Source organism: Hippoglossus hippoglossus, chromosome 17 (assembly GCF_009819705.1).
Source record: "Hippoglossus hippoglossus isolate fHipHip1 chromosome 17, fHipHip1.pri, whole genome shotgun sequence".
In the NCBI taxonomy this organism is placed as follows: Eukaryota; Metazoa; Chordata; class Actinopteri; order Pleuronectiformes; family Pleuronectidae; genus Hippoglossus; species Hippoglossus hippoglossus.
Window position 1 is genome coordinate 7,143,639 of NC_047167.1, and position 24,757 is coordinate 7,168,395.

Genomic DNA, 24,757 nt, shown 5'->3' on the forward strand with positions numbered 1-24,757 from the left:
TCCCATTTTACATTTACTTGAATGCACCTTCCTCCAAATCTATTTACGTATCCAAAACCACGACTATGCATGACCAAAGATTATGTTTTTGCCACTTTCTCGAAGACAGAAAAATTACAAATTTACCATTTCAACCCAAGTAACGACAAGAACAACAGGAGTCAGCCTTTCTGTTCTGTGATCCGCCACCCACCACTGACACCTGTGATGCAACACAGTCACACACAGTAATCAGCTCTGTGTCATTATGGTATAGTGTGTGCATGACAGTGAAAATACATGGGGCCATGATACACTAAGATTCACCAGAAGGCATAAAAGAACCATCGCATAAGGAGCACACAGGATACTTTCAAATATAGATGTCAGATGTCATCATGTATCTATCAAGTGTTTTTCAGAAAGAGCTTCCCGAGTTAGACCGAGACGTGTTTTGCTGTCTCTCATCAGGCATTCAGGATCAGCATCCACAATGTGAAAGGCTCGATAAATAAACATGACCCACCGATGAAACTCTCACAAGCTGTTTTTCCATAAGACGGTTTTAAGGATGTTTGAAAGGAAACTTGCCCACTTCGTGTACTTCATGCTTGTTATACTGTATTTAAAGTGTTACTCGGAAACGTTACAAACTGTTGTAGCATCCACATGGGAGTATTTATACTGTACATTCGTAATGTGCTGCATGTACATACAGTAAATACCCTGTTCTCAACTCTGAATTAAATATTTCTATAAAATCCAAACGACACTGACTTGACTCTCAGTTTGCTTCTGGACCGTAAAGTTAAGCGTTACAGTAGTAATTTGCATATATTGATCACTTACGAGTGTGTATCTGAATGGAAACACGGTGCACTGCTCATCTTATGCATATACTTACTCTGATTAGATACAACATTTTAAATACATAAAAATCATACACTATCACAAATATGAACTCAGCACAACCCATCAGAGGGTATAAGACATTGTCTCATTTTACAACCTCAAATGTGTCTCACATGCTGTAAATCCTACTTACAGGTACTTGATGTCAAAGCAGCTTGTACAACACTGCCACCATGTGGAGGAGGAGAATCACTACTGTGTATAAATTGCCAAAAACATTTCCTCGACTATAAAACTGGATAAATGTGTAAACCCAAACAATTCAAACTCTGAATGGCATCTTTTTATCTAACAGTCATGGGATGTAGTTCCAATACTTGTGTTTAAGTATAACTTATAGGTACTTTACTAGATAATCTTATTTAGAAGTCTACTTTACCAGGTCAGAGCGATATATCGTATACTTTTTATATTAATCCATTTAATTTTGTAACTATATGTACTTTGTATTCAAGCTCATCCTGTCTCTGTCTGTGTCACCAAGGCACAAGCAGTACAACTGGTGGAGGAATACTGAGGTAATTTTACTAAAACAAAAATATTAATACATTTAAAAAATATGTTGTTACTCCAGGCTCCCTTTTGATTATTCTATTTGGGTGGGAGGATACAAGTATTTGTAGAAAGGTGTACTCCAACATACTTTGATGCATCAAGTTGTAAGCAGGATTTTATTTTTTCAGCTCATGGAGGTAAAGCTTATTTTAGAATCAACTGTTCTACTGCAGAGCTTTACATTTAATGAGCTGCTCGTTTTCCAGGCAATTTTGTATTAGTAATCTAAGTAATTAGAAATGAACAACTAATGATATCATCAGTAGCACAGCGGCGAGTGAAGACAGCTATACAGCCCCGCCTCCTCCGGCTCCCAGCTCCATCCTGCTCGGGTAATGGGGAGCAGTGACGTCATCGCTGCAGCACCGGACAGGGCTGAGTCCTAGCACGAGAGGCACACATTAGCTGCAGGCACGGCACAGCACGGCACGGCATCAAAACACTCAACACTCAGCGTCCATCCGTCTCACCTCACAACTCTGAAGTCTGCAACATCATGGGCAACGTGCAGGTGAGGAAACTTTATCGTTTATTTATTCATTACAACTTCTACTGGTCAAACAACATTTAATTCTGAATGAGTATAATTGTTTTGCATGGGTGGGGTGGGTGCGACACTTCTCACGTACTGTAACAGGGCTGTAAGTTTTCATGCAACATCAGAAATGTCATAATCAACAGGGGCAATGTCACTAAAAGTCCACATCCACCACACACACACACAGTGTAAACTAACACTATACATAAACACCCTGCAGAGTCAGTGTGTGATCTGTTTGTACAGGGAACAGAAGTGGCGCAGTTAACTCGAGCTGAGGGAGGGATCCCTCATGTCAGGCCGATGAGGCAGCAGCAGCAGCGGCAGCAGAGAGGAATTTCCCAGAAGTGCTGATCAATAAGGCCGCATTGTGTTAAATGAAGGGTGGGTGAGGAGAGGAGGCTGCTGCTGCTGCTGCTGCTGCTGCTGCTGCTGCTGCTGCCCCATGACTCAGCAGACACTCGGGCTGCACCCTTTTCCTACAGGAGAATATATAAACAAAAACCCTTCCAGTCCCCAGTCGCAAACTTGTAGCTTTATACATATGTACATTTTACATCAGTTTTATTCTGCATTACTTTGAGTAGTTTAGATTTAGCTGCTTTGAATTATACATATTTTCTCACATTATATGAATGATCCTGTCACTTTTTATTCCCCCAGCCCACCATCGTCCCCTTTGAGGACTTTGATGTCACAGCTGATATCAAGGCGATCAGACAAGCATGTAAAGGTTTAGGTAGGTGCATGTTTGACTCATTCCTCTGTCAGTCATTGTGAAATATGCTCTTTTTCTTCAGTCACATCCTCTTTCTCCTCCTTTTTCCATTCGCTTAAAGGCAACCAGTTGCCCCCCGATCACAATGAGTGGTGACTATTACTGCAGTCGTTCATATTTTCTTAATAAAGAAGCATCTCACCTAAAACAATGTTTATTTGTCTTAGTGCTGCAGTCGACCAAAATTGATCATCGGAATTGAACACATTTAGATCAGAGAGTGAAAATTTCCACTGATATGTAAAGATAAATGTTGATTCTCCGGAGCAGCTCACAGACTGAGTTAGCCTCCAGATTGAAAGGATAAGGCTTTATCATATTACTGCCTGTAACACTATCATACTCCATCAAGTGGTTTTATTGTTGGGCGGTGGTTAGCACTGTCCCCTCACAGCAAGAACATTCCCCAGGTTTGAATCCCGGTACGTTTTATTCTAAATGTAGGCTAACATTTAAAAAAAACATTTCTATGTAATCTAATATATTTCTGCCTATTTCTGTGAGCCATTTTAATAAAAGCCCTGTGTCGGTTTAGTCACAGGATTTGTAGAATGCTCTTTAGGTGTCTGGTACTAGTGTGATATTAATATAATAGTTGAGCATTCTTATTGTGTTTTGAATGATTCTGATGTCCACCCTCATGGTGTCTCCTCTCCAGGCACCGATGAAGAAGCCATCATCCAAATCCTGGCCTATCGTTCTGCAGCTCAGCGTGTGGAGATCAAACAGGCCTACTTTGAAAAGTATGATGACGTAAGTAGCTACCTCTCTCTCCTACCTGCACACGTGGCAGCCTTAGGCATGTTGTCTTAGTGTCCACCTCCGTGTTTGCTCAGGAGCTGGAGGAGGTGCTGAAGAAGGAGCTGACAGGCAGTTTTGAGAAGGCCATCATCGCCATGTTGGAGCCTCCTCACATTTACTTCGCCAGGGAGCTGAGGAAGGCCATGAAGGGGGCGGGTACGGATGAAGCCGTGTTGGTAGAGATCTTGTGCACGGCCACCAATGAGGTTTGTCAGTATGTGGTACTGTTGGCTGTGCAATGTGTTGCTATTTCCATCAGTTTAGCTGTGATAAACTCATCCAAGCCCCCTAAACACCCACAGGCCTCCCACTCAGGTGGTTTCACTTCTGTTGCCTCCATCAGCTGAGGGACGTGAAAACACCTGTGTGGGTGTGCACTGGCTTTAAAAATATCAGATACACCACTTCCTTATTATAGAGCCTGTTTTCATTCCTGTGTGATGACTTCCCCTCTCGCACTTCTTTTATAGCACCTTTGTTCATGTTCCTGATGTTAAACAGATGTTAATCCTGCATTAATGTGAATGTTTTACTGGCTTTACAGGAGGAGCAGCATTTAGCTCCTGAGCTGCTTCAGTATGTTCACCAGCTTTGTCTGTCACAGTTGATTATCAGAGGTTTAAACACAGAAAATTAAGATAATAGATAAGATCAGTGAGACCGAACCAAAACAACGAAACCAAACATTGAGCTAAAAGGTGTTAGAATTCTCTGTGGATTTGTTACTACGAGCTGAACGCTTTCAAACTACACATAGTCACGTGATCCATTTCTGATATCAAAAATATAAGTAACTTTACTGTGAGTAGCTGAGTCTCATCTTCCTTTTCCCCACAGGACATTGTGAGCTACAAGGAGGCGTATGCCCAGGGTGAGTCTTAATCCACGCTGACGCATGCTTGAATACCATTAAGATGTTCCTCTCACATTGGAAACTGTGGTTGTTGAACCCATGGAACTGTGACTATTTTTTTCTTTATGTTTGGGCGTATCCCTTTTGGGAATACTGCTGAAAGGCTGCAGCACTCCCTTGTGGCAAGATGTTTTAACTGCAAAGCAAAAAACGGTTTACTGAATTAATCAATAAAAAAAAAACAAGTTTCATCTGGTATCATTTTGTAGAGTAGGATAGTTGGCCTAAAATCTGACCATTTTAATAGTTTTTTTTATATTTTATATTTATACATTCAGTGTATATTCTGTGCGGCCTATCTGATGAACAAATGTAGAACATGGTATATATAATGTTAAGCTTGACCTATCAATTGTTTAAGATTCAAGCTTTGAGTTTGTGTTTACTATTTCTGGCCGCAAATAATGTTTTTCCTTTTTCAGACTCAAAGTACAAAACATTATAAACGACTTTAACCGTATTTCTGGTTGTACTGCACAGTGCAAGAGCGGGACCTGGAGGCAGACATCGAGGATGATACCAGTGGAGATGTGAGGAACCTGTTGATCTCACTGCTGCAGGTAAACTGCTCCTTTTTAATTTAAACAAGAAACATACTCATAGCATTTCTATGGGTTGTTACAAGTGAACAGTTGTAAATCTACAGTACTTCGCCCACTGGGACATTCAATACACATCACATCATTGTTTGGCGTTGCTTTGGCCCATGTGCTATCCAGCGCTCCCACCCTCCTCTGCTTCCCCTCCCTTTTCCTTCCTGCTGGAAGAAAAGACAAACAACGTGTGACTCATGTTGTACAGCGACGTCTATCCAAAGAGCTGCCGCTTTAACGGCCTTCAAATACTTCCCATTAATGTGGAGCAGATGATTGTTATCCCATTTAATGCCTGCGATTATTTTTGTAATCTATCTCTTTGACCTTGACTTCACTCACTGAAGGTTTTCCCTCACATTCTCTCTACGTGCACTTCCATCCTCTTCCTCACTCCCTCCCTCCCAATGTCTCCCCCTCTTCTCCTATGTCCCTGTTTGTCTGCGCAGGCGAGCCGGGATGAAGGCTATGAGGTGGACGAGGATTTAGCCGAACAGGACGCCACATCTTTGATCGAGGTAAAGCTCTCAGGTGAAATCTGTGCTGACAAATTAAAGCCCTTGTTCGCCGTTTGCCTTTTAAATCACACCGGCGTTTGCAAGGTAATGCGATCCTGGATTTAAATGTCAGAGCATGTGAGCCCAGGGTGACGTGGAGGCGTGAATGAATCAAAGCTCGTTCTTGTGGTAATGTGGCTTATATTACTGCGCAGGGCTCTAAGCACTGTGTGGAAATGTAGGGCAGTAATATTGTAAAAATACAAATATGTGCAGAGGTAATACTACATGGTGTGCTTCTCTCTAAGTGGATCATTCACACTGTTAAACTGACATGATTAACAAATATTTTCAGCCACAACAGTGCAACAGTCATAGCAGTAAAAGTGTTTTTTTCTGGTCAGCCCACCTGCCTCTTGTGAAACTTTAACAGAACATTTAATAAATAGCTGGAGATGTTTTTCACAGCAGCCATTTTGACATGAACTAAACACAGGTGTTACTAATCACATGGAACCCTGATTACTGTCATCACTAACACCTGTGTTTACCTCTGGCTGAATGGCAAAATGGCTGCCCTGAAAAACGTCTACAGCCATTCTACAGAGGCCGTGTCCGAAGTCACTCTCATCACTATACACTCTATATCGGGAGTTTGCCATTTCGTTGTGGTTACGGAATGTTTAGTGAAGTTTATTATACCTTACGTTTTGCACTCATTGTTTCCCATAATGCATCATGAAAAATAGTGTCCAATGGTCACTAACCGAGCTCTGTATATACCATCATGTGTTTCGCCTGCGGTGGACATGTTTGGAGAGATGAGAGGAGCGAGGGCAGCAGGGACCCGTCTTATAATAGCTGCTGCACACTAGAGGACTTTCAACACTTAACAAAAACGTGGGAGACCACAGACATAATGACGGATTTAACCGATTTTTAATCTTATAATCTTCAGAACACACACACTGGACGATTTGGCCAGATCGTCCGACAGCACACTTGCCGTTTGTGGGAAACGATTTCACAGTGGCGATTCCAGAGACTCGAAATTTATCTATGTTGTTTATACTTGATGTGCAGTGTGGGATAACTGAATAAAGTAAATCAATTTAGCTCAAAGAAACACTGTTTGTAGCTACAGCCTCAAGGGGGTGCTAACATGACTTTGTCTCAGTAAGGTTTTATAGTGTAATTTGTTAGTTTTGCTGTGATAACTACTCAATGTGCTTTGGCATCGTATTATTACTTACTGGAATAATGACTAAATGTATACAAAAATTTAGACGAGTGAATTATCCTTTAACGAATAATTCCTCATGCCCCTTATCTTATCGAGGAAGTTAAATTATCATAGGTTTAACTGGTAATATTAAAGATTTCAATTAAAGTGACACATCTAACATTAAGAACATATATATGCATTCATTCATATTCCTGTTTGTGTTCACGACAGGCTGGAGAAGGAAGGTTTGGCACAGACGAGTCTACTTTTACCTTCATCCTGACTCACAGGAACTACATTCAGCTTCAGGCCACGTTTAAGTTCTATGAGTCTGTGAGTATTGACCTCTTACAAGAAATCAAGAATCTTTTCTTAGCTTTTTTTTAATAATGTTTTTAATATGATATATTTTAATTGTTTCAGCTTTCGGGGACAGACATTTTGGACACCATTGACGCCGAGGCCACAGGGACCCTCAAGGAATGCTACATCACATTGGGTATGTTTTGGACAGAATCACAAGCCAAAGAAAAAACAGTTATTAATTCTTGTCATAACACAATCTGCCTCTGTGTGTGTGGTTGACAGTGAGGTGTGCCAAGAACCCACAGCTGTATTTTGCCCGACGCCTTAATGCTGGCATGAAGGGACTCGGCACTGATGAGGACACACTCATTCGCCTCATTGTCGGCCGTTCTGAGGCAAGTGTTGTACTGCTGTGTCGGCGAATGTCTAATCGAACTGAGGATGCGTTCAGTATTCATAATGTTTCCAAATAATTAATTAATGTTACAGCATATAAAAGTGACAATATACAACTTGACCACTAGATGCCACTAAATCCCACACACAGTAACAGGACCTACTTACCAAAGAAAATTGCTAGAATAAACTGTTCTACACATAAAGTATAATTTTAAAGTCAAAATCAATAAAAAAAGAACAATCCATTATGATGAGTCTACTTTTAATATTTGAATATCTACAAGGTACAACTCAAAATTATGATAATAATTATTTTTTACAATAATATAATTCATTTTAGAAGAATATGTGCTTTGAAACTGAAAGTAATGGTGATAACATAAAAAGTCCACTCTAAAGACATAAATGGACGAAGACAGGGTGTTTATGGTGACAGCAGTGTTGTGTTGTCAACCCACAGATCGACCTGGAGACAATAAAGGACATGTACCTGGAGAAGTATGACGAGACCCTGAAAGACGCCCTGGATTCAGAGTGTGGTGGAGATTTCAAACGCCTCCTCATTGAGATCCTGCACTAAACTCCTCTCACCGACCCCCTACAGGCCTTGTTTAACCTCTGTGTCTACTTCCACTTTCTTCTCACTCCTCTTTCTTCCACTCGATTCACTCAATCACTTTGTGGACGTCTTTCTTTCTATCTATCATCTCGCAGCTGTTTTCTTCTCTCTCTTCACTCTTAGAGTCAGTTGTCTTTGCAGCATGGACCCAAAACCAACTCATCATTGTATTATAGAGTGTTGGACACAGTTTTGCTAAGACCACCACACTCTGTGAAATTCCTTACTGATATAATCCAGTATACAAGAGAAGTGCAATGAATGTTTGTGTAATTTATATAACTTGTGCAGCCGAAATCACATTATTGTATTTATTAAAATCGACTTCATTTATTCACATTTAGCAGCTTTACGCTCTTTGTATGTCAGCGTTGATTCCAGCAATTGAAGCTTAGTCCATAGCACCAAACATAAAGAGAACGGTGCTGCAGCCTCTTACTTTATATTTGTCACTTTACTCATCTCTGCCATCCTTATTCTCACTTCACTTCTGTTTGCCTCAAAGATGCCTTTATAGCCATGCAATTTCCTTTCTGCTGCAACACTCAACACTCAAGTGCCGAATTATCACATTTGATCTCTGACATCTGAAAACACAAGACGATAACACATGATGACGTTACCCGAAGCCTGAATGCTTTAAGTATGTAGTGTCGAGTTTTTTGTAGTCACATCCCCAAAGGCTTTGTGGGGTTTTAACCATTTGTAGTCTTATTTCTAATCACAGCTCACAAACTGCCTTCTTCTCCCTTTTGTACACATTACATTTTTGCCTTTTTCCTGTCTTTAAATTCACTATACGTTTCCGTCATATACCAGTAAACTCTTATGAGATCATTGTGCTTTTAAAATGATTTAACAAGATATGAATTAACCCTTTAAGTATACAATCACAGTACTCGTGCTGTCTGTATCCATGTAGTCTATCTGAATTAATGTCATTTGCTGTAATATAAAATGACTATGATATACTGTTGTGTTATCATATAAATAAATTAATGCATTGACATATGAGAAGGTATCAATTATTAACCTGTTTTAATGGCAAACAAATATGTGTGTAGTGATAATACATTTTAGCATCACCAAATGTTAGTGTTCTCTTTATTTCTTGTAGGGGGCAGTGTTGTACAACCTGTAATATTGTTTTCTGCCTTTTAGGAGAAAAAAAACGGTATTTGATCAGAGTCATACTGAAATCAAAGGTTGGGGTACAGTAAAATTGTGTGTGTATATATATATATATATATCTATCTTGTGACTAAAAGCTCAACAGAAGTTGTATATTAAATCTGCCTCAATACATTTTGAACTTTCTACCATGCACAGAAAGCGAGCAATGCCTGTGGGTGACTTGAAGACAGATAGAGGGAAAGAAAAGTTCAAAACAAGTGAGAACTGCTTCCAGATGCTCAAGCAGACACTTTCTCACTTTCCTTCTAACTCCTACTCTCCTTCCTTTCTTCCTCTCCATCCTCCATCTACATCTTTCTCTCTTTCTGCAGCCCTGATTGTGAGGTAGCCCAGCTCCATGAACAAGGCCAATGGCCTCCTGCACATTCCTGCTACCTGTATATGCAGTCTGTGCACCATCTGTAGCCCAGTTCACCATCCACCTCACGCTCCACTCAGACTGGCAACATGTCTGCCTCTCTGTCATGCCTCTTAATACACCTATAAACTGCAACATGAGCTTTTTTAAAAATGCTGTGGATGATCAGTGTATATCTGTGGCCTGTTTTGAAAGATACTACCCCGAACCATCCACAGTGTGGTTTAAAACTTATTTTAGAGCTTCAATTACCTCGGACAAGGACGTTATGTTACGTAAAAACTACTGGATGGATTACCATGAAACTTGGTGGAGGATGTGGTATGGGTCAGGCAAGAACCAATGATATTTTGGTGTGGATCTGGTGCAGGAAGCAAATCAAGGAATTTGTTTTTCACTTTCTTTAATATAACGAAACAGGGCGTTTTAAAAAATTTCTGTTGATTGTCAGTGAATAATAATTCTTGGATTTTAATCAAATATATCCGAAATTGTTTAAGGGGCTGCATTGTATATATATTTCGATTATTGTAAAGATTACAAGTGTGTGAAATTTGGTTCACATCCAAATACAAATCCAGATCTAGTGAATTTCAATGTGGTTTCTCTAGTCCACTGTTGGGCCTTAGCAGAGGTTTGCACTCTACTGTGATTCTAGTTGTCCATTGCTTCATATCTTGACTAGTTAAAATATACACATATCAGCCACTACAACCAGTTAACCTACCTGTTTTAATGTTGTGGCTGATCGGTGAACTATATAAGACAAAGGTGGATGTTCAGGTTTCATTCAGTGTTTGAACACACGTGTGAGGGGTGAGAGACACATCTGAGAAACATTTGTCTGAACATATTGTAGCTTTTGGAAAAGAAAACACTCCCTGCCCTCCCAAAGAATTCAGACTACCTATAACCTTTCCCCTTTTCTGACCCTCCTCCCTCACTGAAAAGTTTTGCTGGGTCCCCAAATCAACATGACTTCACTGACTTGTAGATTAAATTGTCATTCTTCATTTAAAAGACGGCACAGGATTTTGTTTTTTTTAGTTTTACAGCATTCAATTTCAGTTCTTTTCACGTGTGGCCAGGGGGCCCCAGGCCCTGGACCCTGCTTCTGTTGTACTTTAGAGGCTGTGGAAATTGACATTGAATACTAAATTAAATTCTGAAAGCCACAGAATGATGTCTCTCATCAAAGGACATGTCTTCATATTCAACATACAAACACCCATACATACCAACTCGGCATATTCATGCAGTGTGTTTGTCTCCCCCTCCATCTGTACTCTATTACCCACATGTAGATGTGGTGGGCCAGACAGATGGAGCTCCTCTTTCTATACTGTAGGGCTTGGACCTTTTCCTCAAGCATTTATCATCCACCATAACTCAGCCAGCCACACAGCCGTCAACCTGGAGGTGGTTTCAGTTTGTCTCAAGATAAGATTTCTCTCTGTTCTCTCCTGTCAACTCAGGTAGGGTTTCGTCTTTGGTCTTCTGTCTAGTTCTGTCTAGTTTTTGATACAGATCGTACAAAAGATTAAGGCTTAAGACATAAATTCTGCTGCAAGTTCTTTATTCATAGCAAAAGTCTGAACTTAAGGGAGTTAGTTGACTGAAGTGGGAAACTGTCATGTCGGCACTCTTTTGATCCCTGACACTCCATGCAAGCCCCTTCAAGACACGAACCTGCATATTAATGGCACTAATCTGCTAAAAGTCAGGATTTGTTGAATAATATATCGCACAAACTAACCTGGAGGTCATGACTTCAAAGGCTGAAATAATAACATTAGCTGGTCTACTGGTTTTCATAGAACATATGCCGAAACTCGCAGTTTGCTTTTTGATCTTGCGCCAGCACTCAGAATGAGAGGGTTTCTGGTGGAAGTGCGTAGGAAGGCCATCAGGAGGTTAACTACCCAGCTAATATAATTTTGACTGTTTAAATTCATGATAAAGGACCTCTGTTCTTTTCCATGTAATGGGAAACACATGGCAGCTTCTGCCAAGAGCAAACATCAGTTGAGGATCCACATCTGAGTGTAGCATGTAGGGAAAAGCTCATTAAAGGATTATTGCACACAAGATTACCAGTTTCCTCAGACTTTCAGTTGAAACATGTTAATGGCTGCCACTACAAAAACACACATGTGAGTAGTAGCTTCGTCCTAATAACTATTTTAAATGCTTAGCTACGTGGGGTTGTACATATACTTGCTTTTAAACTACGGGCTCGCCTAGACATCCCATGGTGTAGGAAATGTAAATTTTCCGATGTATACACTACTGAAGGATACCTCTGGAGGGCGCACCAGGGGGCTCAAACCATATAAAACTTCCAGAGTAGCATGATGTACACAATAAACATAGCGAAACTCCAGGAGGAGTTATTTGATGATATAAAAACAGGGTAAAAAGACATGATTGACAGCTGAGACTAACTCATGTATCAGCAGGACCTCGCTAGCACACCACTATCACCCAATCGCTATAGTGCACAGACTCCAAATGCGCAAGATGGCGGGATTCATATTCAATATTTTTGCTTCATTTCTGAATAGTGGGAGCGAGTGGACACATGTTGTCCATCTTTATTTACAGTCAACGCTGCTGACACACCTCTGTCTACTCTGTCATATCTCCATACTGCCTCTACACTGCCCCCTCTGTTCTTCAGCATATTACATCTCGGATGGTATTGATTTCTGAGGATGTGCACAACGAACGCTCCAAATGGACACAAGATACTCAAGGCAGCCAGTGTGTGCAGGCAAATCCGTAGTTGAAAGCATGTGTTTTCCTGACCGAAGACTCATAAAAAGTATTAAAGACACTCAAGTATCTCAGGAATGTCACTTCAACAGCAATCTCAAACAGTTATTACTGTTACTAACAATAGCCACCACACAATAAACTACAACCAGACCCAGGAAAGCGGTAGGAGGTAAAAACCCTGATAGTAGTAAAATAATTATTGGTTTGTTTTGTTACTGAGCAGATCAATTTATTTGTAAGACCTTACCAGAAGTAAGTTGGGATTTAACTGACCACATCAAGCTGAGTCCTCAGATACAGTAAAAAAAAATTAAAAATGGTAAAACAAATGCATTTTTATTGGCTTTACTCTAAAACATCAAATATACACTTTGTTGCAGTTTAGTTTGAGTAAACAGTAACTATACCCTAATGTATTAATAGCTGAAATATCCTGTTGTCTCTGCAGGACAGTTTAATGTCAGCAATGGCCTCAGTGATACACGTGACTCTCTTTAAGTCCATAATATGCAGAGAGAGGTCATTAAACAAGGCATGCAGTGGATATTCACATCAGAAAATGGCGGCTAACATGAAACACATGCACTTAAAGAACAGTCCTGACTGAAACCAGCACCAGCCGACCACTTTTGGTGACAGCACAAAATGCGGCAGTCACAGTGAGAAGGATCTGAAGGTCCTCTGGCGTCAACAGGCTAACTGAATTACATAAATAAAAGACAGACAATACAACACGTGGAATTCCTGAACATGAAAAAAAATATCCGAGAGCTGCATGAGAGGAATCAAAGCTGTGTCCTACATAATATTTGTGCTTAAAGCCATTATTTATACCTCTGTAGAGATCATTACACAGTACTATGCTCACATTATATAAATACAACGAATTATGCCAAATGCTACAATTTTTAAATAAAAGTCTGCAATGGAGTTTTTTAAACACCAATTTAAAAAAACTGTAAATTTAGCTGCTGTCTACTACTACAAAATAATAAAGCTCAAAGGAGTAGTACGAAGTTTGGGGAATACTCTTATTAAGAGTTTTGCAAAGTTAGATGAGTATATGTAACTTAAGTTGTCCTTTAAGCAGACAATTAGCGTAGCTTATCTTATCTTAGCTTAGAACAATGAGGGGATCATTAATCATCAGTTAGCCTAACCTGGAAGATTGGAAGTCGCCTTGGATAAAAGTAAGCATCAGCTAAATGACATGTAATGTAATGTAACTGCCTGTTCATTGTAGCTTAGTATTTAATAGAGGGAAATAGGAGTGTGTCAATCTTCTCTTACTCTTAGCAAGAAAACAAATAATTCTATTAGACTGAGAAATCATATAAAATAAACAACACAGCAAGGCTTTGTCTTTCTTTTATCATGCTTTCACCCAGAGGATTGATACTCCACTTCCTGTCTGGTGACTGATCTGGTTGACCCGTCCACGCACACAGTCCAGAGTGAAGAACACCGCTGTGCCGTTATAGACCTGGAAGGACGCCCGCAGGCTCACCCCGCCCCACTGGCTTCCCTCTGCCATCTGACCCTCCACCTGCTGGGCCAGAGTGACGGGCCGTGCTGCCTCTGCCTCCCTGCCTCCTCCTGACCCCTCCGGAACACCTCGCCTGAGCAGAGTTACTTTAACCAAGTTGCAGGAGTGAATGAGTTTGAGATCCAGAGCTATGCTGGCCGTGCCGCTTTCCCTGAAGACAAAATCTCGTTTCTGTTCTGTGGAACCCTTCCCCAGCAGCCCCATCTGGGACACCTGAGCACTGGTCTGACGGAAGAACAGCGGCTTGTTTCGAACAGCTCCTGAGGGAAGGCCGGTTTGAGCCACAGAGGCAGACAGAGAGGAGGAAATGGCCGCAGGGACCCAAACCAAACTGAGGGTGCTGATGCCCGTCTCGTCGCCAAAGAAACGAACATTGCACTGAGCAGGAGAGAGGATCTCAAAGCCCAGTGTGTCCCCGGGACCGACAATGGCCGCTCCAGACATAGATATAGATGTATCCCGGTAGTGGACACCTGGTTTGAAGCTACGGCACAGCTCTGTACCGGTTCCATTACGGCTGAGGTACGCCAACAGCTGGAAGCCTTCGCTCACACAGGCCTGACCCATGGAGTACAAAGCCTGCTGGAAGACAAATCGCACTGTGCCACCTTCAGTAAAACGGATCCCGCGGCCGTCATGTGTCAGCCCCACTACATAGGCGTCTGACGTGGAGGAGGTGCGGAAGACTGGGCGATAGTTTGTGTGATAGTGTGCGGACACCACTGCCTGTGCTGTCATGGCAACTGCCCCGGTGTCGTGGGAGAGCCACAGGAGGCTGAATGGAGCTGCTGAGGAGTCGTAGAGCTGCAAACCCTCTCTGCTTTCGTTGCAGTGCTGGCTGGCACTCCGGAGGAAGAGGGAGATGATGTGACCTGGGGCGACCTCTGCTACCCCACTGATGCTTACGCTCTGGAGTGACCTCGTGTCCCGCTGCTCCAGCCTGATGCCACTGAGGTCCTTACTTTCAGAGCCATCAGTGTTATTCAAACGCAAGCACACCTGGATGAAGCTGCGGCAGCCGTGGCTCACAGAGAGATTCTCATCCAGCCAGACCAGACCGTGCTGCCTGAGCACCAGACGCCCGTCCTCGGCGGACACCAGACCTGCGTCACCTCGTCCTTGAATGTGGAGCTGCACACCGTGGGAGGCATGGGCCAGGATGTGGCCCTTTGCCCCCTGCAGGCTCACCTCTCCGTTCCAGGACATAGAGAGGGCGCTGTCACTGACGGCGGGACCGGAGCAGATTGCGTCTGTGACGAAGGTACAGGGTGTTGTTACAGGTTCTCCATCACACTCGTTACAGGCTTGACATTCATCCATGTCCGAGTTGAAGAAGTAACTGTGGCCACACATTCCTGAGTTGGCTTCTCGCTCTGTCAGGCCGTGGCACCTGAATCCACCTGGTGATACAACGGCAGAGAAAACATACATGTTGGTTTCAAGCTTCCTCCAATGTTTAGCATTACCTCTTCATATGAGTCATCAACAAGTGGAGTGGCTTTGGTATTTTACAGTTACCTGGTGTGTTGAGACACTTCTGTTGATCTCCACACAGATCGGATATTTCAAGGCATTCGTCTCTGTCCTGTAATGATTAGTAAATGATTTATTTATTGAGTATGAAAGGGGTCACTTGAAAAACAGAGCTTTGTTAGGTCTATGAGACTACAGCGTCTTTCAGCTCTTTGTTTTGGTTTTCTGGCCCTCTAAAAAGACAGTATAGTGCTAACCTGACAGATTCTGTCTGCGTGGACTGAACACTGAGCGACCAGGAAGAAGCCGGCAGGACAGATGGTGCACTTCTCACAGCGAGGATGACCGCTGCTGAACCCGCAGTACTCCTCAGGGCCGCATCGGCCACAGCCCAACGTAGAACGACCGACCTGATGGCATCAAACATGTGTTCACGTCCATGTGATGATCAGAGATAAACTGAACATCAACAGTCATGTCCGTACATCATATAAATAAAGGTTGAAATTAACCAAATGTTACATTTAGATCTGATTTACTGGTGGCATCCATACAATATACGCAAGATGAGACAAAGTTTACATTAAATTAGATTAGATTTTGTTAAACTGTGATTAAACAGGTCAGAAAATGTTATCTGCATTTTCAGTATATCTGTTTATAGATTGAATGTTAATACTGTGTTTTTAAGTCAAGTATCATATTTAGCTCTTTCGGTTGTTATTGTTTTTGTCCCCCTGATTCAACTTGCAGCTCACCTCCATCACGCTGGCCTCCATGTCCACCTTGTGAAAAGAGAGAGCCTGCTGTGCTTGGTGGGCTCCAGCCTGCCCATTCAACGTTTCCGTGGGATTGTCCACGTCCCCCTGCAGGTTCTGGAAAGACGTTTGTTTGATGCCGTCCATCAATATGTTGTACTGGGCTTTCACCTGGATGTAGAGAATTGAATATGGACGATTATAATCCGTAACCCAGGAATATACAAACTAAACTAGCCAATGAGGGATTTTTCTGCTCCTTGTGTTCTCATTTCAACTTCATCGTGGCACAGAACATTCACAAACTCCACAGGGAAGTGTGTGTTTCATCTGACAAAATATTGTTTTGCATTCGTCTCAATTAAACTTGTTCATCTCACCACCGTCCAACAAGGAAACCACAAACATCAAAATGAACATCTCTCTGGTCATCAGACACAGCAGCCTTACTTGTTCCATCTGTTCGTACATCCTCCTCTGTTGATCCAGTATCTCTCTCTGCTGGTTGACCAGCGCCCCCTGCTGCTCAGTCATGAGCCTCTGCAGCTCCCTGACCTCGTCCTGCTGGCCCCTGAGAGCCTCAACCAGCTTATCCTGGCTCTTCGACAACTGCAGCTGCAGCACAAGAGCGTCCTCTGAGGGAACCTCGTTCGTTCCTTCAGCAAAGAAAGAACACTGTTACATAGCATTTCAACTGATTATAATGTCCTCACAGCAAAGGCTGTGGTTTGAATAAGAAGAGCGTCTCTCTTTGTATTTTGTGGGGAATGACTCAGGCTGAAACTGACCTGGTTTCATGTCGCATGAGAGCTGTATCCACGCTCCACGCTCCGACCCAAGGTCTGGAAGCTCATCCAGAAACTGTGCAGCTCTGTCCGTCACGTGGACCGGAGAGGAGCCCCCTCTCCCGTCGTCTCCTCCGAAGGAACTGCAACCGTCTCCAGCGCAAGCCTTGGGTTTCTGGCGCATCCGGAGCGGCAGCTTACATCCGATCCCTTTGCACTCCCGCGTTGCGCTGTCGTCGTTGGTTTGACGATGAGAGACAGTGGTGGGACAGGACCCGCCGGCGCAGCCAGGGTGAAACACCTCGGCTGTGAGGGTCCTCGGGTTCGTCCTCCTGGTGCCATCCGTGCCCGTCTGATGCGCAAAGCCTCCCTGCTGCGGGTGGATGATGTACGGCGCTAAGGGCGCGCTCTGAGCCTGGTGGTGGCTGAAATGAGCGTCCCGCTGGTAACTCGGGTAGACTTGTCCTGGTGTGGATTGTGCAGAGTGATGGAACTGCCGTCGGGGCGCAGAAGCCTCCGCGCGCCCCTGGCAGTGCGCTCCGACGCACGATCTGCTCCAGTCCTGCCCCGAGAAACAGTGCGCCCCTCTGCAGATCTCAGCAACACTCCCTGGGCCGACTATGGCTGTGACGAAGAGTACAAATATGGTCGAGATACGTGCCATGATGCGATGCTGAGAGGTAAAACTGTAAACAGAGTAGATGATGGCACTGTTGCGCATCAGCCCTGCAGACTGTTTGATCATCTCTTCAAGATAAATAATATCCTCAAATTAATTGTCCATACGCGTGAATCTGTGGTGAACCTGAAGAAGTGGATGCACAGACGTTCAGCTTGTCTCCATTGCGCGCTCCGCGGTTTCTGCCCCCTTTGCCCCTCTGGAGATAGCTCCGTCTATAGCCCACATATGGCGCTCACTGTTCCTAATTGGCAACAGGTTTTCCTCCTAGTCTTAAATTAACCCGTAGCTTTCCAGGCCGGACATACCACTCTGTGGAGTCACTCCATTCCTACTGAAATTGCGCTCATGATGGATATTTGGACCCTTACCGTTATTTTCATTCTCACACTCCAACAGGTCACACACAAACTCATGACGTGCGCCACATCATAAAATGGAATTTTAGAGATTTAGTTTAAAGGGGTAAAGGTTGCTTTATTTCCAACTCTATTTTCTTTTGCCATCCATTTGGGCGACAGGATCAGCCCTGAGGCTTTTTATCAAGCCCTGCAGAATCGAAATCTCGGCTTTAAATGGCATCAAAGCTTGGGCCCCTTCAGTAGTTCTGAATTACAGTGGTATAGGACTCTTAAAACACAAACTCTGTAATATTTGGAAAATTGGAGCCAAAACGGCCTTCCCCTGTAAAAACGTAAACTTTTTAACAGTTTATTACCACTCTCATTTCCCCTCTCTGATCCCACATGGCTCTAATTAAAACTGCAGCCCACATTAGAAGCATTTAAAATGTTTGCCCCCCTCTTCTCATGGCAAACTCTACCTCACACACACTAAATATATGCAAGGAGCTGCATAAATCATCCTCCCTCTGGCAGTAGTTTGTTATAAATCACTCAGAAACGCTTACAAACAGTCAACGTGGTGGATATATTGATTTGCAAATTTGGGATTTGCTCAAGAAACAGTTGAAAGGCTGAACCAGCGATGTGCACACACATGCACACACATGCACACACACAATGATACTGCATGTAGCTACTGTTATTAACTGTCTGCTTAGAAAGTAAGTGGACAAACAGTCCAGAGGCACAAAGTCTAAAGTCAGGACTTCATGGAGCCATCAATGTCAATCTCAACTTTTCACAGTGATGGTTATCATCAGTACCTGCGACCACATTGATTTCATTATGTTTTTTTAAACATATTTTCATTGATTTATTTTTATATATTCTATTTACTTACAACTTCATGTTGTTCCAAACTTAGATCTCGGTCCCCACTTAATTCTTATTGTTGCTTTTCGAATGCATTTTGTACACTTGGCTGAAGATTATTGTCCATATAAGTTTATAGTGTGTGTGTGTGTGTGTGTGTGTGTGTGTGTGTGTGGTCCAGGTATTACTTATGTTGTGGGGACTTAAATCTGTTTACACAGTCACATTATGGGAACTTGTCTTTGTTATGGGGACAAAAATCAAGTTCCCATAACGTAAATGATTAAAGTACATCTTAAGGTTGTGTTAAGTTAAGCTTAGGTTTATTATAGTGAAAGGGTTAGGTTAAGGTCAAAGTTTATTTTAGGTTTGTTTTTATTTCTCTCTCTCTCTCTCTCTCTCTCTTTCTCTCTCTCTCTCTCTCTCTCTCTCTCTCTCTCTCTCTCTCTCTCTCTCTCTCTCTCTCTGTGAGTAAGTGTGTGTGAGCACTGTATGTGAACGTATATGTTTGCAGTACAACCGTCCTTTGTCTGCGTCCTAGATTAGTCTGAGTTTGCTTTTGCTTCACATGCTGTTGTGCTTGAAGTAAACTCATGTGGCTGGAGTCTTGACAGGTAATCAGTCACATCCATCTCGAGCCCTCTGACATCAGGGCAAAGCTACAACATGTGTATGAGCGTGTTGACCTCACCACAGCCACGCACAAACACTTTTGATTTACATGCTGTTGGTTCATCTCTGAAAAAAAGCACTGAAAGTTAAAGAAGGTTATTTAGGGCAACCACCAGAGAATATTAAAAAAATGTAATAAACATTGTTACTTATTTGTTCATTCACTTTTTCACAGTAGACATTTTGAATATTAACGGCAACACAAGCACTGAGCACAAATAATAGCAAAATGAAATGTTGTCATCTTTCATATCATAAATTAGCTTTTCTTTTGCTATTCCATTAAATGTCTGCTGCAACAAAGGACTATTATGTGTATATTTATTTCAACCCTAACTTTGTACTATTTGAACTTCACCTGTCTGTTGTTGAGACTTTTCTTCCCGGCCACCATGAAGTTTATCACATGAAGTGTACACATTATACTGTACCTTCATTCTTTTACCACACTCTCTGTTATATACTTACTCGCTCCATATGCTTCATTACCTGAAGCAAACTATGTGTTTTGAGGTAGTGGGGTAGTGTGCCTTTCAACAACACGACAATTAAAAGCTCTACTTATTAGACAAGACTAGTGCAGTAGAGCTACTTCAGAATTATTTAACTATTTATAATTTTTTTCAGACAGACAGAAAGACACATATATAACCCCCCTGTCTAACCCTATATTTGATTTCCTCCACTTGTGAAGCTGTGGCTCTCTTGTCAGGAGTGTTGAACTGAGTTCTGAGCCACTTTTTCCTCACTGATCCACTGTGGCTTGGATTGTTTGTACACTTGGGACAAAAGCATCTGACAAAATGGAAGATAAAAATCAGATAGAATTGAATTATACAGGATTGTACAGGAGGGGGGGATGAGTGCGGTTACAGTGGAGTGCAACATATGAATGCGTTGCTGCAAATTTAATAACAAAAGATTTCCAGATTCTGTAGGCCCCGGCTGTGCATGAAAAATAAATGCTTCTCCTCAATGTTTTGTTTGGACTCTGGGATCAGTGAAGAGACGTGTCCCAGATGATTTCAGAGGTCAGGACTGTTCATAAAGTAGCAGCAGATCAGAGATGTATCTTGCCATATAGTGCTTGGTAAACAACAATAGAGATGTTTATTTAAATCCTATTCTGACAAACAATGTAAAGACCTGAGAGTCGTGTATCACTTTCTTGTTCTCAGTGAGGACTCCCAATCAGCTGCTGCTGTCTGATTGACCTTTTTAAAAGTTAAGGGTTTGAAGTTGAGTGTGAAAATGACACAGAGAGAATGAACAGATCTCAGCCTACGTGCAACTAAACTAAGAAGACGAGTAGGAACCTCATGTAAATCAGTTATGTTGCGTTCGTGCACACAAGTGCTGAAGATAAGTGAAGACACCTGTGTGACGGCACCATGAGGAGCGGGGCTGTGTGAAGTGCATTGTGGACGGTGGCTGCAGCAGAGAACCACATGAATGTAGCATAACCTCCCTCTGGTGTACAAGAGATACAGTTAGATGTAGTTCCTGATTTCACAGGACGTTCAGCTACTTTCTACAGAGGCAGTGCAGGCACAGTAGTTACAGACTGACCCCTGAGTGTTGCAGCACTGACACACGCCTCATGGTGCTGCCATGTGTGAAGGACACAGAGAAGGTAATAAAAAAAAAAGTTACAAAAATTGGTGATTTAAGAGCAGTTGCTGCAACTGCGTATTGAATAAATGAAAGATGCATTTCTCTGTTCAGTTGCCCCGTTAAAGAGTTAAATACTTGAGCCGTCACGTCAGCTTTGTTTAGGACAAACACATGTCCTCTCGCAGCAGCCAGTGGACCCTTGTGCAACTAATTAGAAAACAGTAAGAAGCTCTCGACCACAAGAGAAGAAAAAACATGTTGGTTTACTGTCAGCAGGCAACGCTCTCTGGTGCCTTTCATGCATTTAAGTCTCATTAAATTGCTTTATATGCGCTCGGGCTCTGGCTCGTCCGCCGGCCTGGACGTCCCCCTCCTCGCTGTCCCTCGTCCTGTTGATGTGTGAGACCACAGTGGGAGACGGCAGCACCACTCTGACATGCCCGATGAGAGCATGGAAATCCATAAACAAATGTGTTTTTTGTGATGCGTGCCCTGATCAGCACATGCTCGGGGCAGATATAGTATCACTGACAAGTTCCAGTGATTACTATTGAGAATAGATTTACTATTGAGAATAGATGTGTACGACTTTCTTTAAATATGAGCAACAGAAGTCAGGATTGACTTTCACATGTGGGAGGCAGAAGGTCTGAGAGGCCGCAGAGGTAACGTTCATGTTCTGGATCCACAAATTTCACTTTCATGTGGAAACAATAGTTCGACCACTACCATCCTCTTCACAGCTCCCCCTTTAGCTCATTACAGTTTAATGGATGCCCTGTTTACTGTTCAGCATAAACACAGAATGAGGCTGGACAGCACAGCAGAGGCAGGCCTGGGTAAATTACGTCTTACCATTTGTGTGTATTCACATTAGGCTGAGTGTGGGTGTAGAAGAAGTGGTGGTGCAGAGCAATGAAGAGCGAGACCTAGACACTGTATGAACGTTTCTAACACCATGTAGGAGTGACTGTACCTCCAGCTGCAGCTTTACTGTATAAAATATTTCAGTTTATAGACAAATATATTCAAATGGTTGTTTGCTGTACTCTTCAGATATTTACACTGACTCTGAGATATTTATACAGTGTATCTCAGATAATAAGTCTTGCTATATCCTGATGTGATCCAGCTCTCGTTGAGAGAAGAGCAGCAGTCTTTTGTTGCTTATTCATAAATAAGCAGGATTGCTATTTGTGAGGAGGCAAATAAAACACTTTTCTTCCTGTGGCGAGGCAAAACGCAGCGTGGCTTGGTGTGGAGTTGAACTTGGGTGAACTTTGACCCGTGAGATTCACTTCACATTTGCTTATGTGTGACTGTGCCGTCAAAGAGCCAGCGTTTGTGATGTCACAAATTAAATAAACCAATTGTGTCTTGTGGGTGGGGCCAAATAGCATGTTCAGAGATCCCAGTCACGAACTGAGGACAGATAATGGAGGGTTACATTTTGAGGCCATGATAAACCTTTTGAATACTTAATTTTGACTGAGTTTTGTGGGTGTAATAAGCTGCTGGAGCGGGACTTTAAAACCATATAAAACATCAGTGTTGTGTTTCGATCTTGTTTTTGACGCCTCAAAGAGATTAATTTGTATTTAAGGTCACAGGGTTTGTCCTATCATCCACTGAGCAGAAGGCAAAATAAAGACTAAATATGTGAAGTGGAACATGGTTAAATATTTAAAGCGTTCAGCTTCGCAACATAACAATAGCACAACTTAATTGCCTACAGAGAAGAATCACAGAGAGCACAATACAAAATGTGATTTCATGAAAAATAATCAACAGCAGAGACGAGAAGTTGTTAGTGCACAAAGAGACACAGCATGCGTGACGGGGCATCGTATCAACAGTTTAGCTAGGGGTGGTCGTACAGTGCAAACACAAAACATATTGTACATGGAAATGTTTGTGTGTTTATGTGTACAGATCAGAAAACTGCAAATATACACATTGATTTACATGTCAGTGGCTGATTGTGTCACAGTGGGTTTGTAGTGTGTTGTGTTTACAGTCATATATGCGTGTCGCCAGGTATTCTACATGTTCCAGGGCTTTTCCACCATGTCCGTGGTTTTATAAACACTACACTGCCTCTCATACCACAAAAAAAGTTCAACTTCAAAAATATGAAGAGATAAATTAACATGCAGTCAAACAAGTAGCAAATCACAGGAAAAAAAACCTTCATATAACACCTCTCGTTTGGCTGTTTCCTGTGTTTGGATATACTGTTCCCAGTTTCCATGCACGCTGGATATACAGTGCCTTGCATAAGTATTCACCCCCTTTGGACTTTTCTACATTTTGTCATGGTATAACCACAGATTAAAATTTATTTCATCGTGAGTTTATGTAATGGACCAACACAAAATAGTGCATCATTTGGAAGTGGGGGGAAATATTACATGGATTTCACAATTATTTACAAATAAAAATCTGAAAAGTGTTGAGTGCATATGTATTCACCCCCTTTACTGTGAAACCCCTAACAAAGATCTGGTGCGACCAATTGCATTCACAAGTCACATTTGCAAGTCACATAATTAGTAAATAGGGTCCACCTGTCTGCAATTTAATCTCAGTATAAATACACCTGTTCTGTGACGGACTCAGAGTTTGTTGGAGATCATTACTGAACAAACAGCATCATGAAGACCAAGGAGCTCACCAAACAGGTCAGGGATAAAGTTGTGGAGAAATATGAAGCAGGGTTAGGTTATAAAAAAATATCCAGAGCTTTGAACATCTCTCTGAGCACCATAAAATCCATCATAAGAAAATGGAAAGAATATGGCACAACCGCAAACCTACCAAGAGGAGGCCGTCCACCCAAACTGAAGAGTCGGACAAGGAGAAAATTAATCAGAGAAGCAACCAGGAGGCCCATGGTTACTCTGGAGGAGTTGCAGAGATCCACAGCTGAGGTGGGAGAATCTGTCCACAGGACAACTATTAGTCGTCTACTCCACAAATCTGGCCTTTATGGAAGAGTGGCAAGAAGAAAGCCATTGTTGAAAGGGATCCATAAAAAATCCCGTTTGGAGTTTGCCAGAAGCCATGTGGGAGACACAGCAAACATGTGGAAGAAGGTGCTCTGGTCAGATGAGACCAAAATTGAACTTTTTGGCCTCAATGCAAAACGCTATGTGTGGCGAAAACCCAACACTGCCCATCACCCTGAGCCCACCATCCCAACAGTGAAATATGGTGGTGGTAGCATCATGCTGTGGGGATGCTTCTCTTCAGCAGGTACAGGGAAACTGGTCAGAATAGAGGGAAAGATGGATGGAGCCAAATACAGGGAAATCCTTGAAGAAAATCTGATGCAGTCTGCAAAAGACTTGAGACTGGGGCGGAGGTTCATCTTCCAGCAGGACAATGACCCTAAACATACAGCCAGAGCTACAAAGGAATGGTTTGGATTAAAGAATGTTAATGTCTTAAAATGGCCCAGTCAAAGCCCAGACCTCAATCCAATAGAGAATCTATGGCAAGACTTGAAGATTGCGGTTCACAGACGGTCTCCATCCAATCTGACTGAGCTTCATCTTTTTTGCCAAGA

General features: G+C 42.4%; 2 protein-coding genes across 3 annotated transcripts; one reads left to right on the forward strand and one right to left on the reverse strand.

Annotated features, from left to right (window-relative positions):
* The first annotated feature begins 1,772 nt into the window (after window positions 1-1,772).
* On the forward strand, window positions 1,773-8,480 carry anxa13l (annexin A13, like). Of its 2 annotated transcripts, none has more exons than XM_034613981.1 (11): window positions 1,773-1,957; window positions 2,648-2,723; window positions 3,421-3,515; window positions 3,599-3,769; window positions 4,401-4,434; window positions 4,957-5,036; window positions 5,519-5,587; window positions 7,023-7,124; window positions 7,215-7,290; window positions 7,380-7,492; window positions 7,957-8,480. In XM_034613981.1, exons 1-11 carry the CDS (start codon window positions 1,943-1,945, stop codon window positions 8,074-8,076), a joined length of 951 nt encoding a protein of 316 aa, XP_034469872.1. In that variant the 5' UTR covers window positions 1,773-1,942; the 3' UTR covers window positions 8,077-8,480. The 2 variants fall into 2 exon arrangements, with proteins under 2 accessions (XP_034469872.1, XP_034469873.1); XM_034613982.1 differs by having other exon boundaries at window positions 1,788-1,957; window positions 3,602-3,769.
* A 4,282-nt stretch (window positions 8,481-12,762) lies between these two features.
* On the reverse strand, window positions 12,763-18,090 carry si:ch211-252f13.5. The gene is made up of 6 exons (XM_034614344.1): window positions 17,011-18,090; window positions 16,673-16,878; window positions 16,223-16,393; window positions 15,722-15,874; window positions 15,510-15,576; window positions 12,763-15,391 (listed from the first exon to the last, which is right to left on the reverse strand). The coding sequence occupies exons 1-6, from the start codon at window positions 17,750-17,752 to the stop codon at window positions 13,818-13,820; spliced, it is 2,913 nt and encodes a 970-aa protein (XP_034470235.1). The 5' UTR covers window positions 17,753-18,090; the 3' UTR covers window positions 12,763-13,817.
* Between the last annotated feature and the right edge of the window lie 6,667 nt (window positions 18,091-24,757).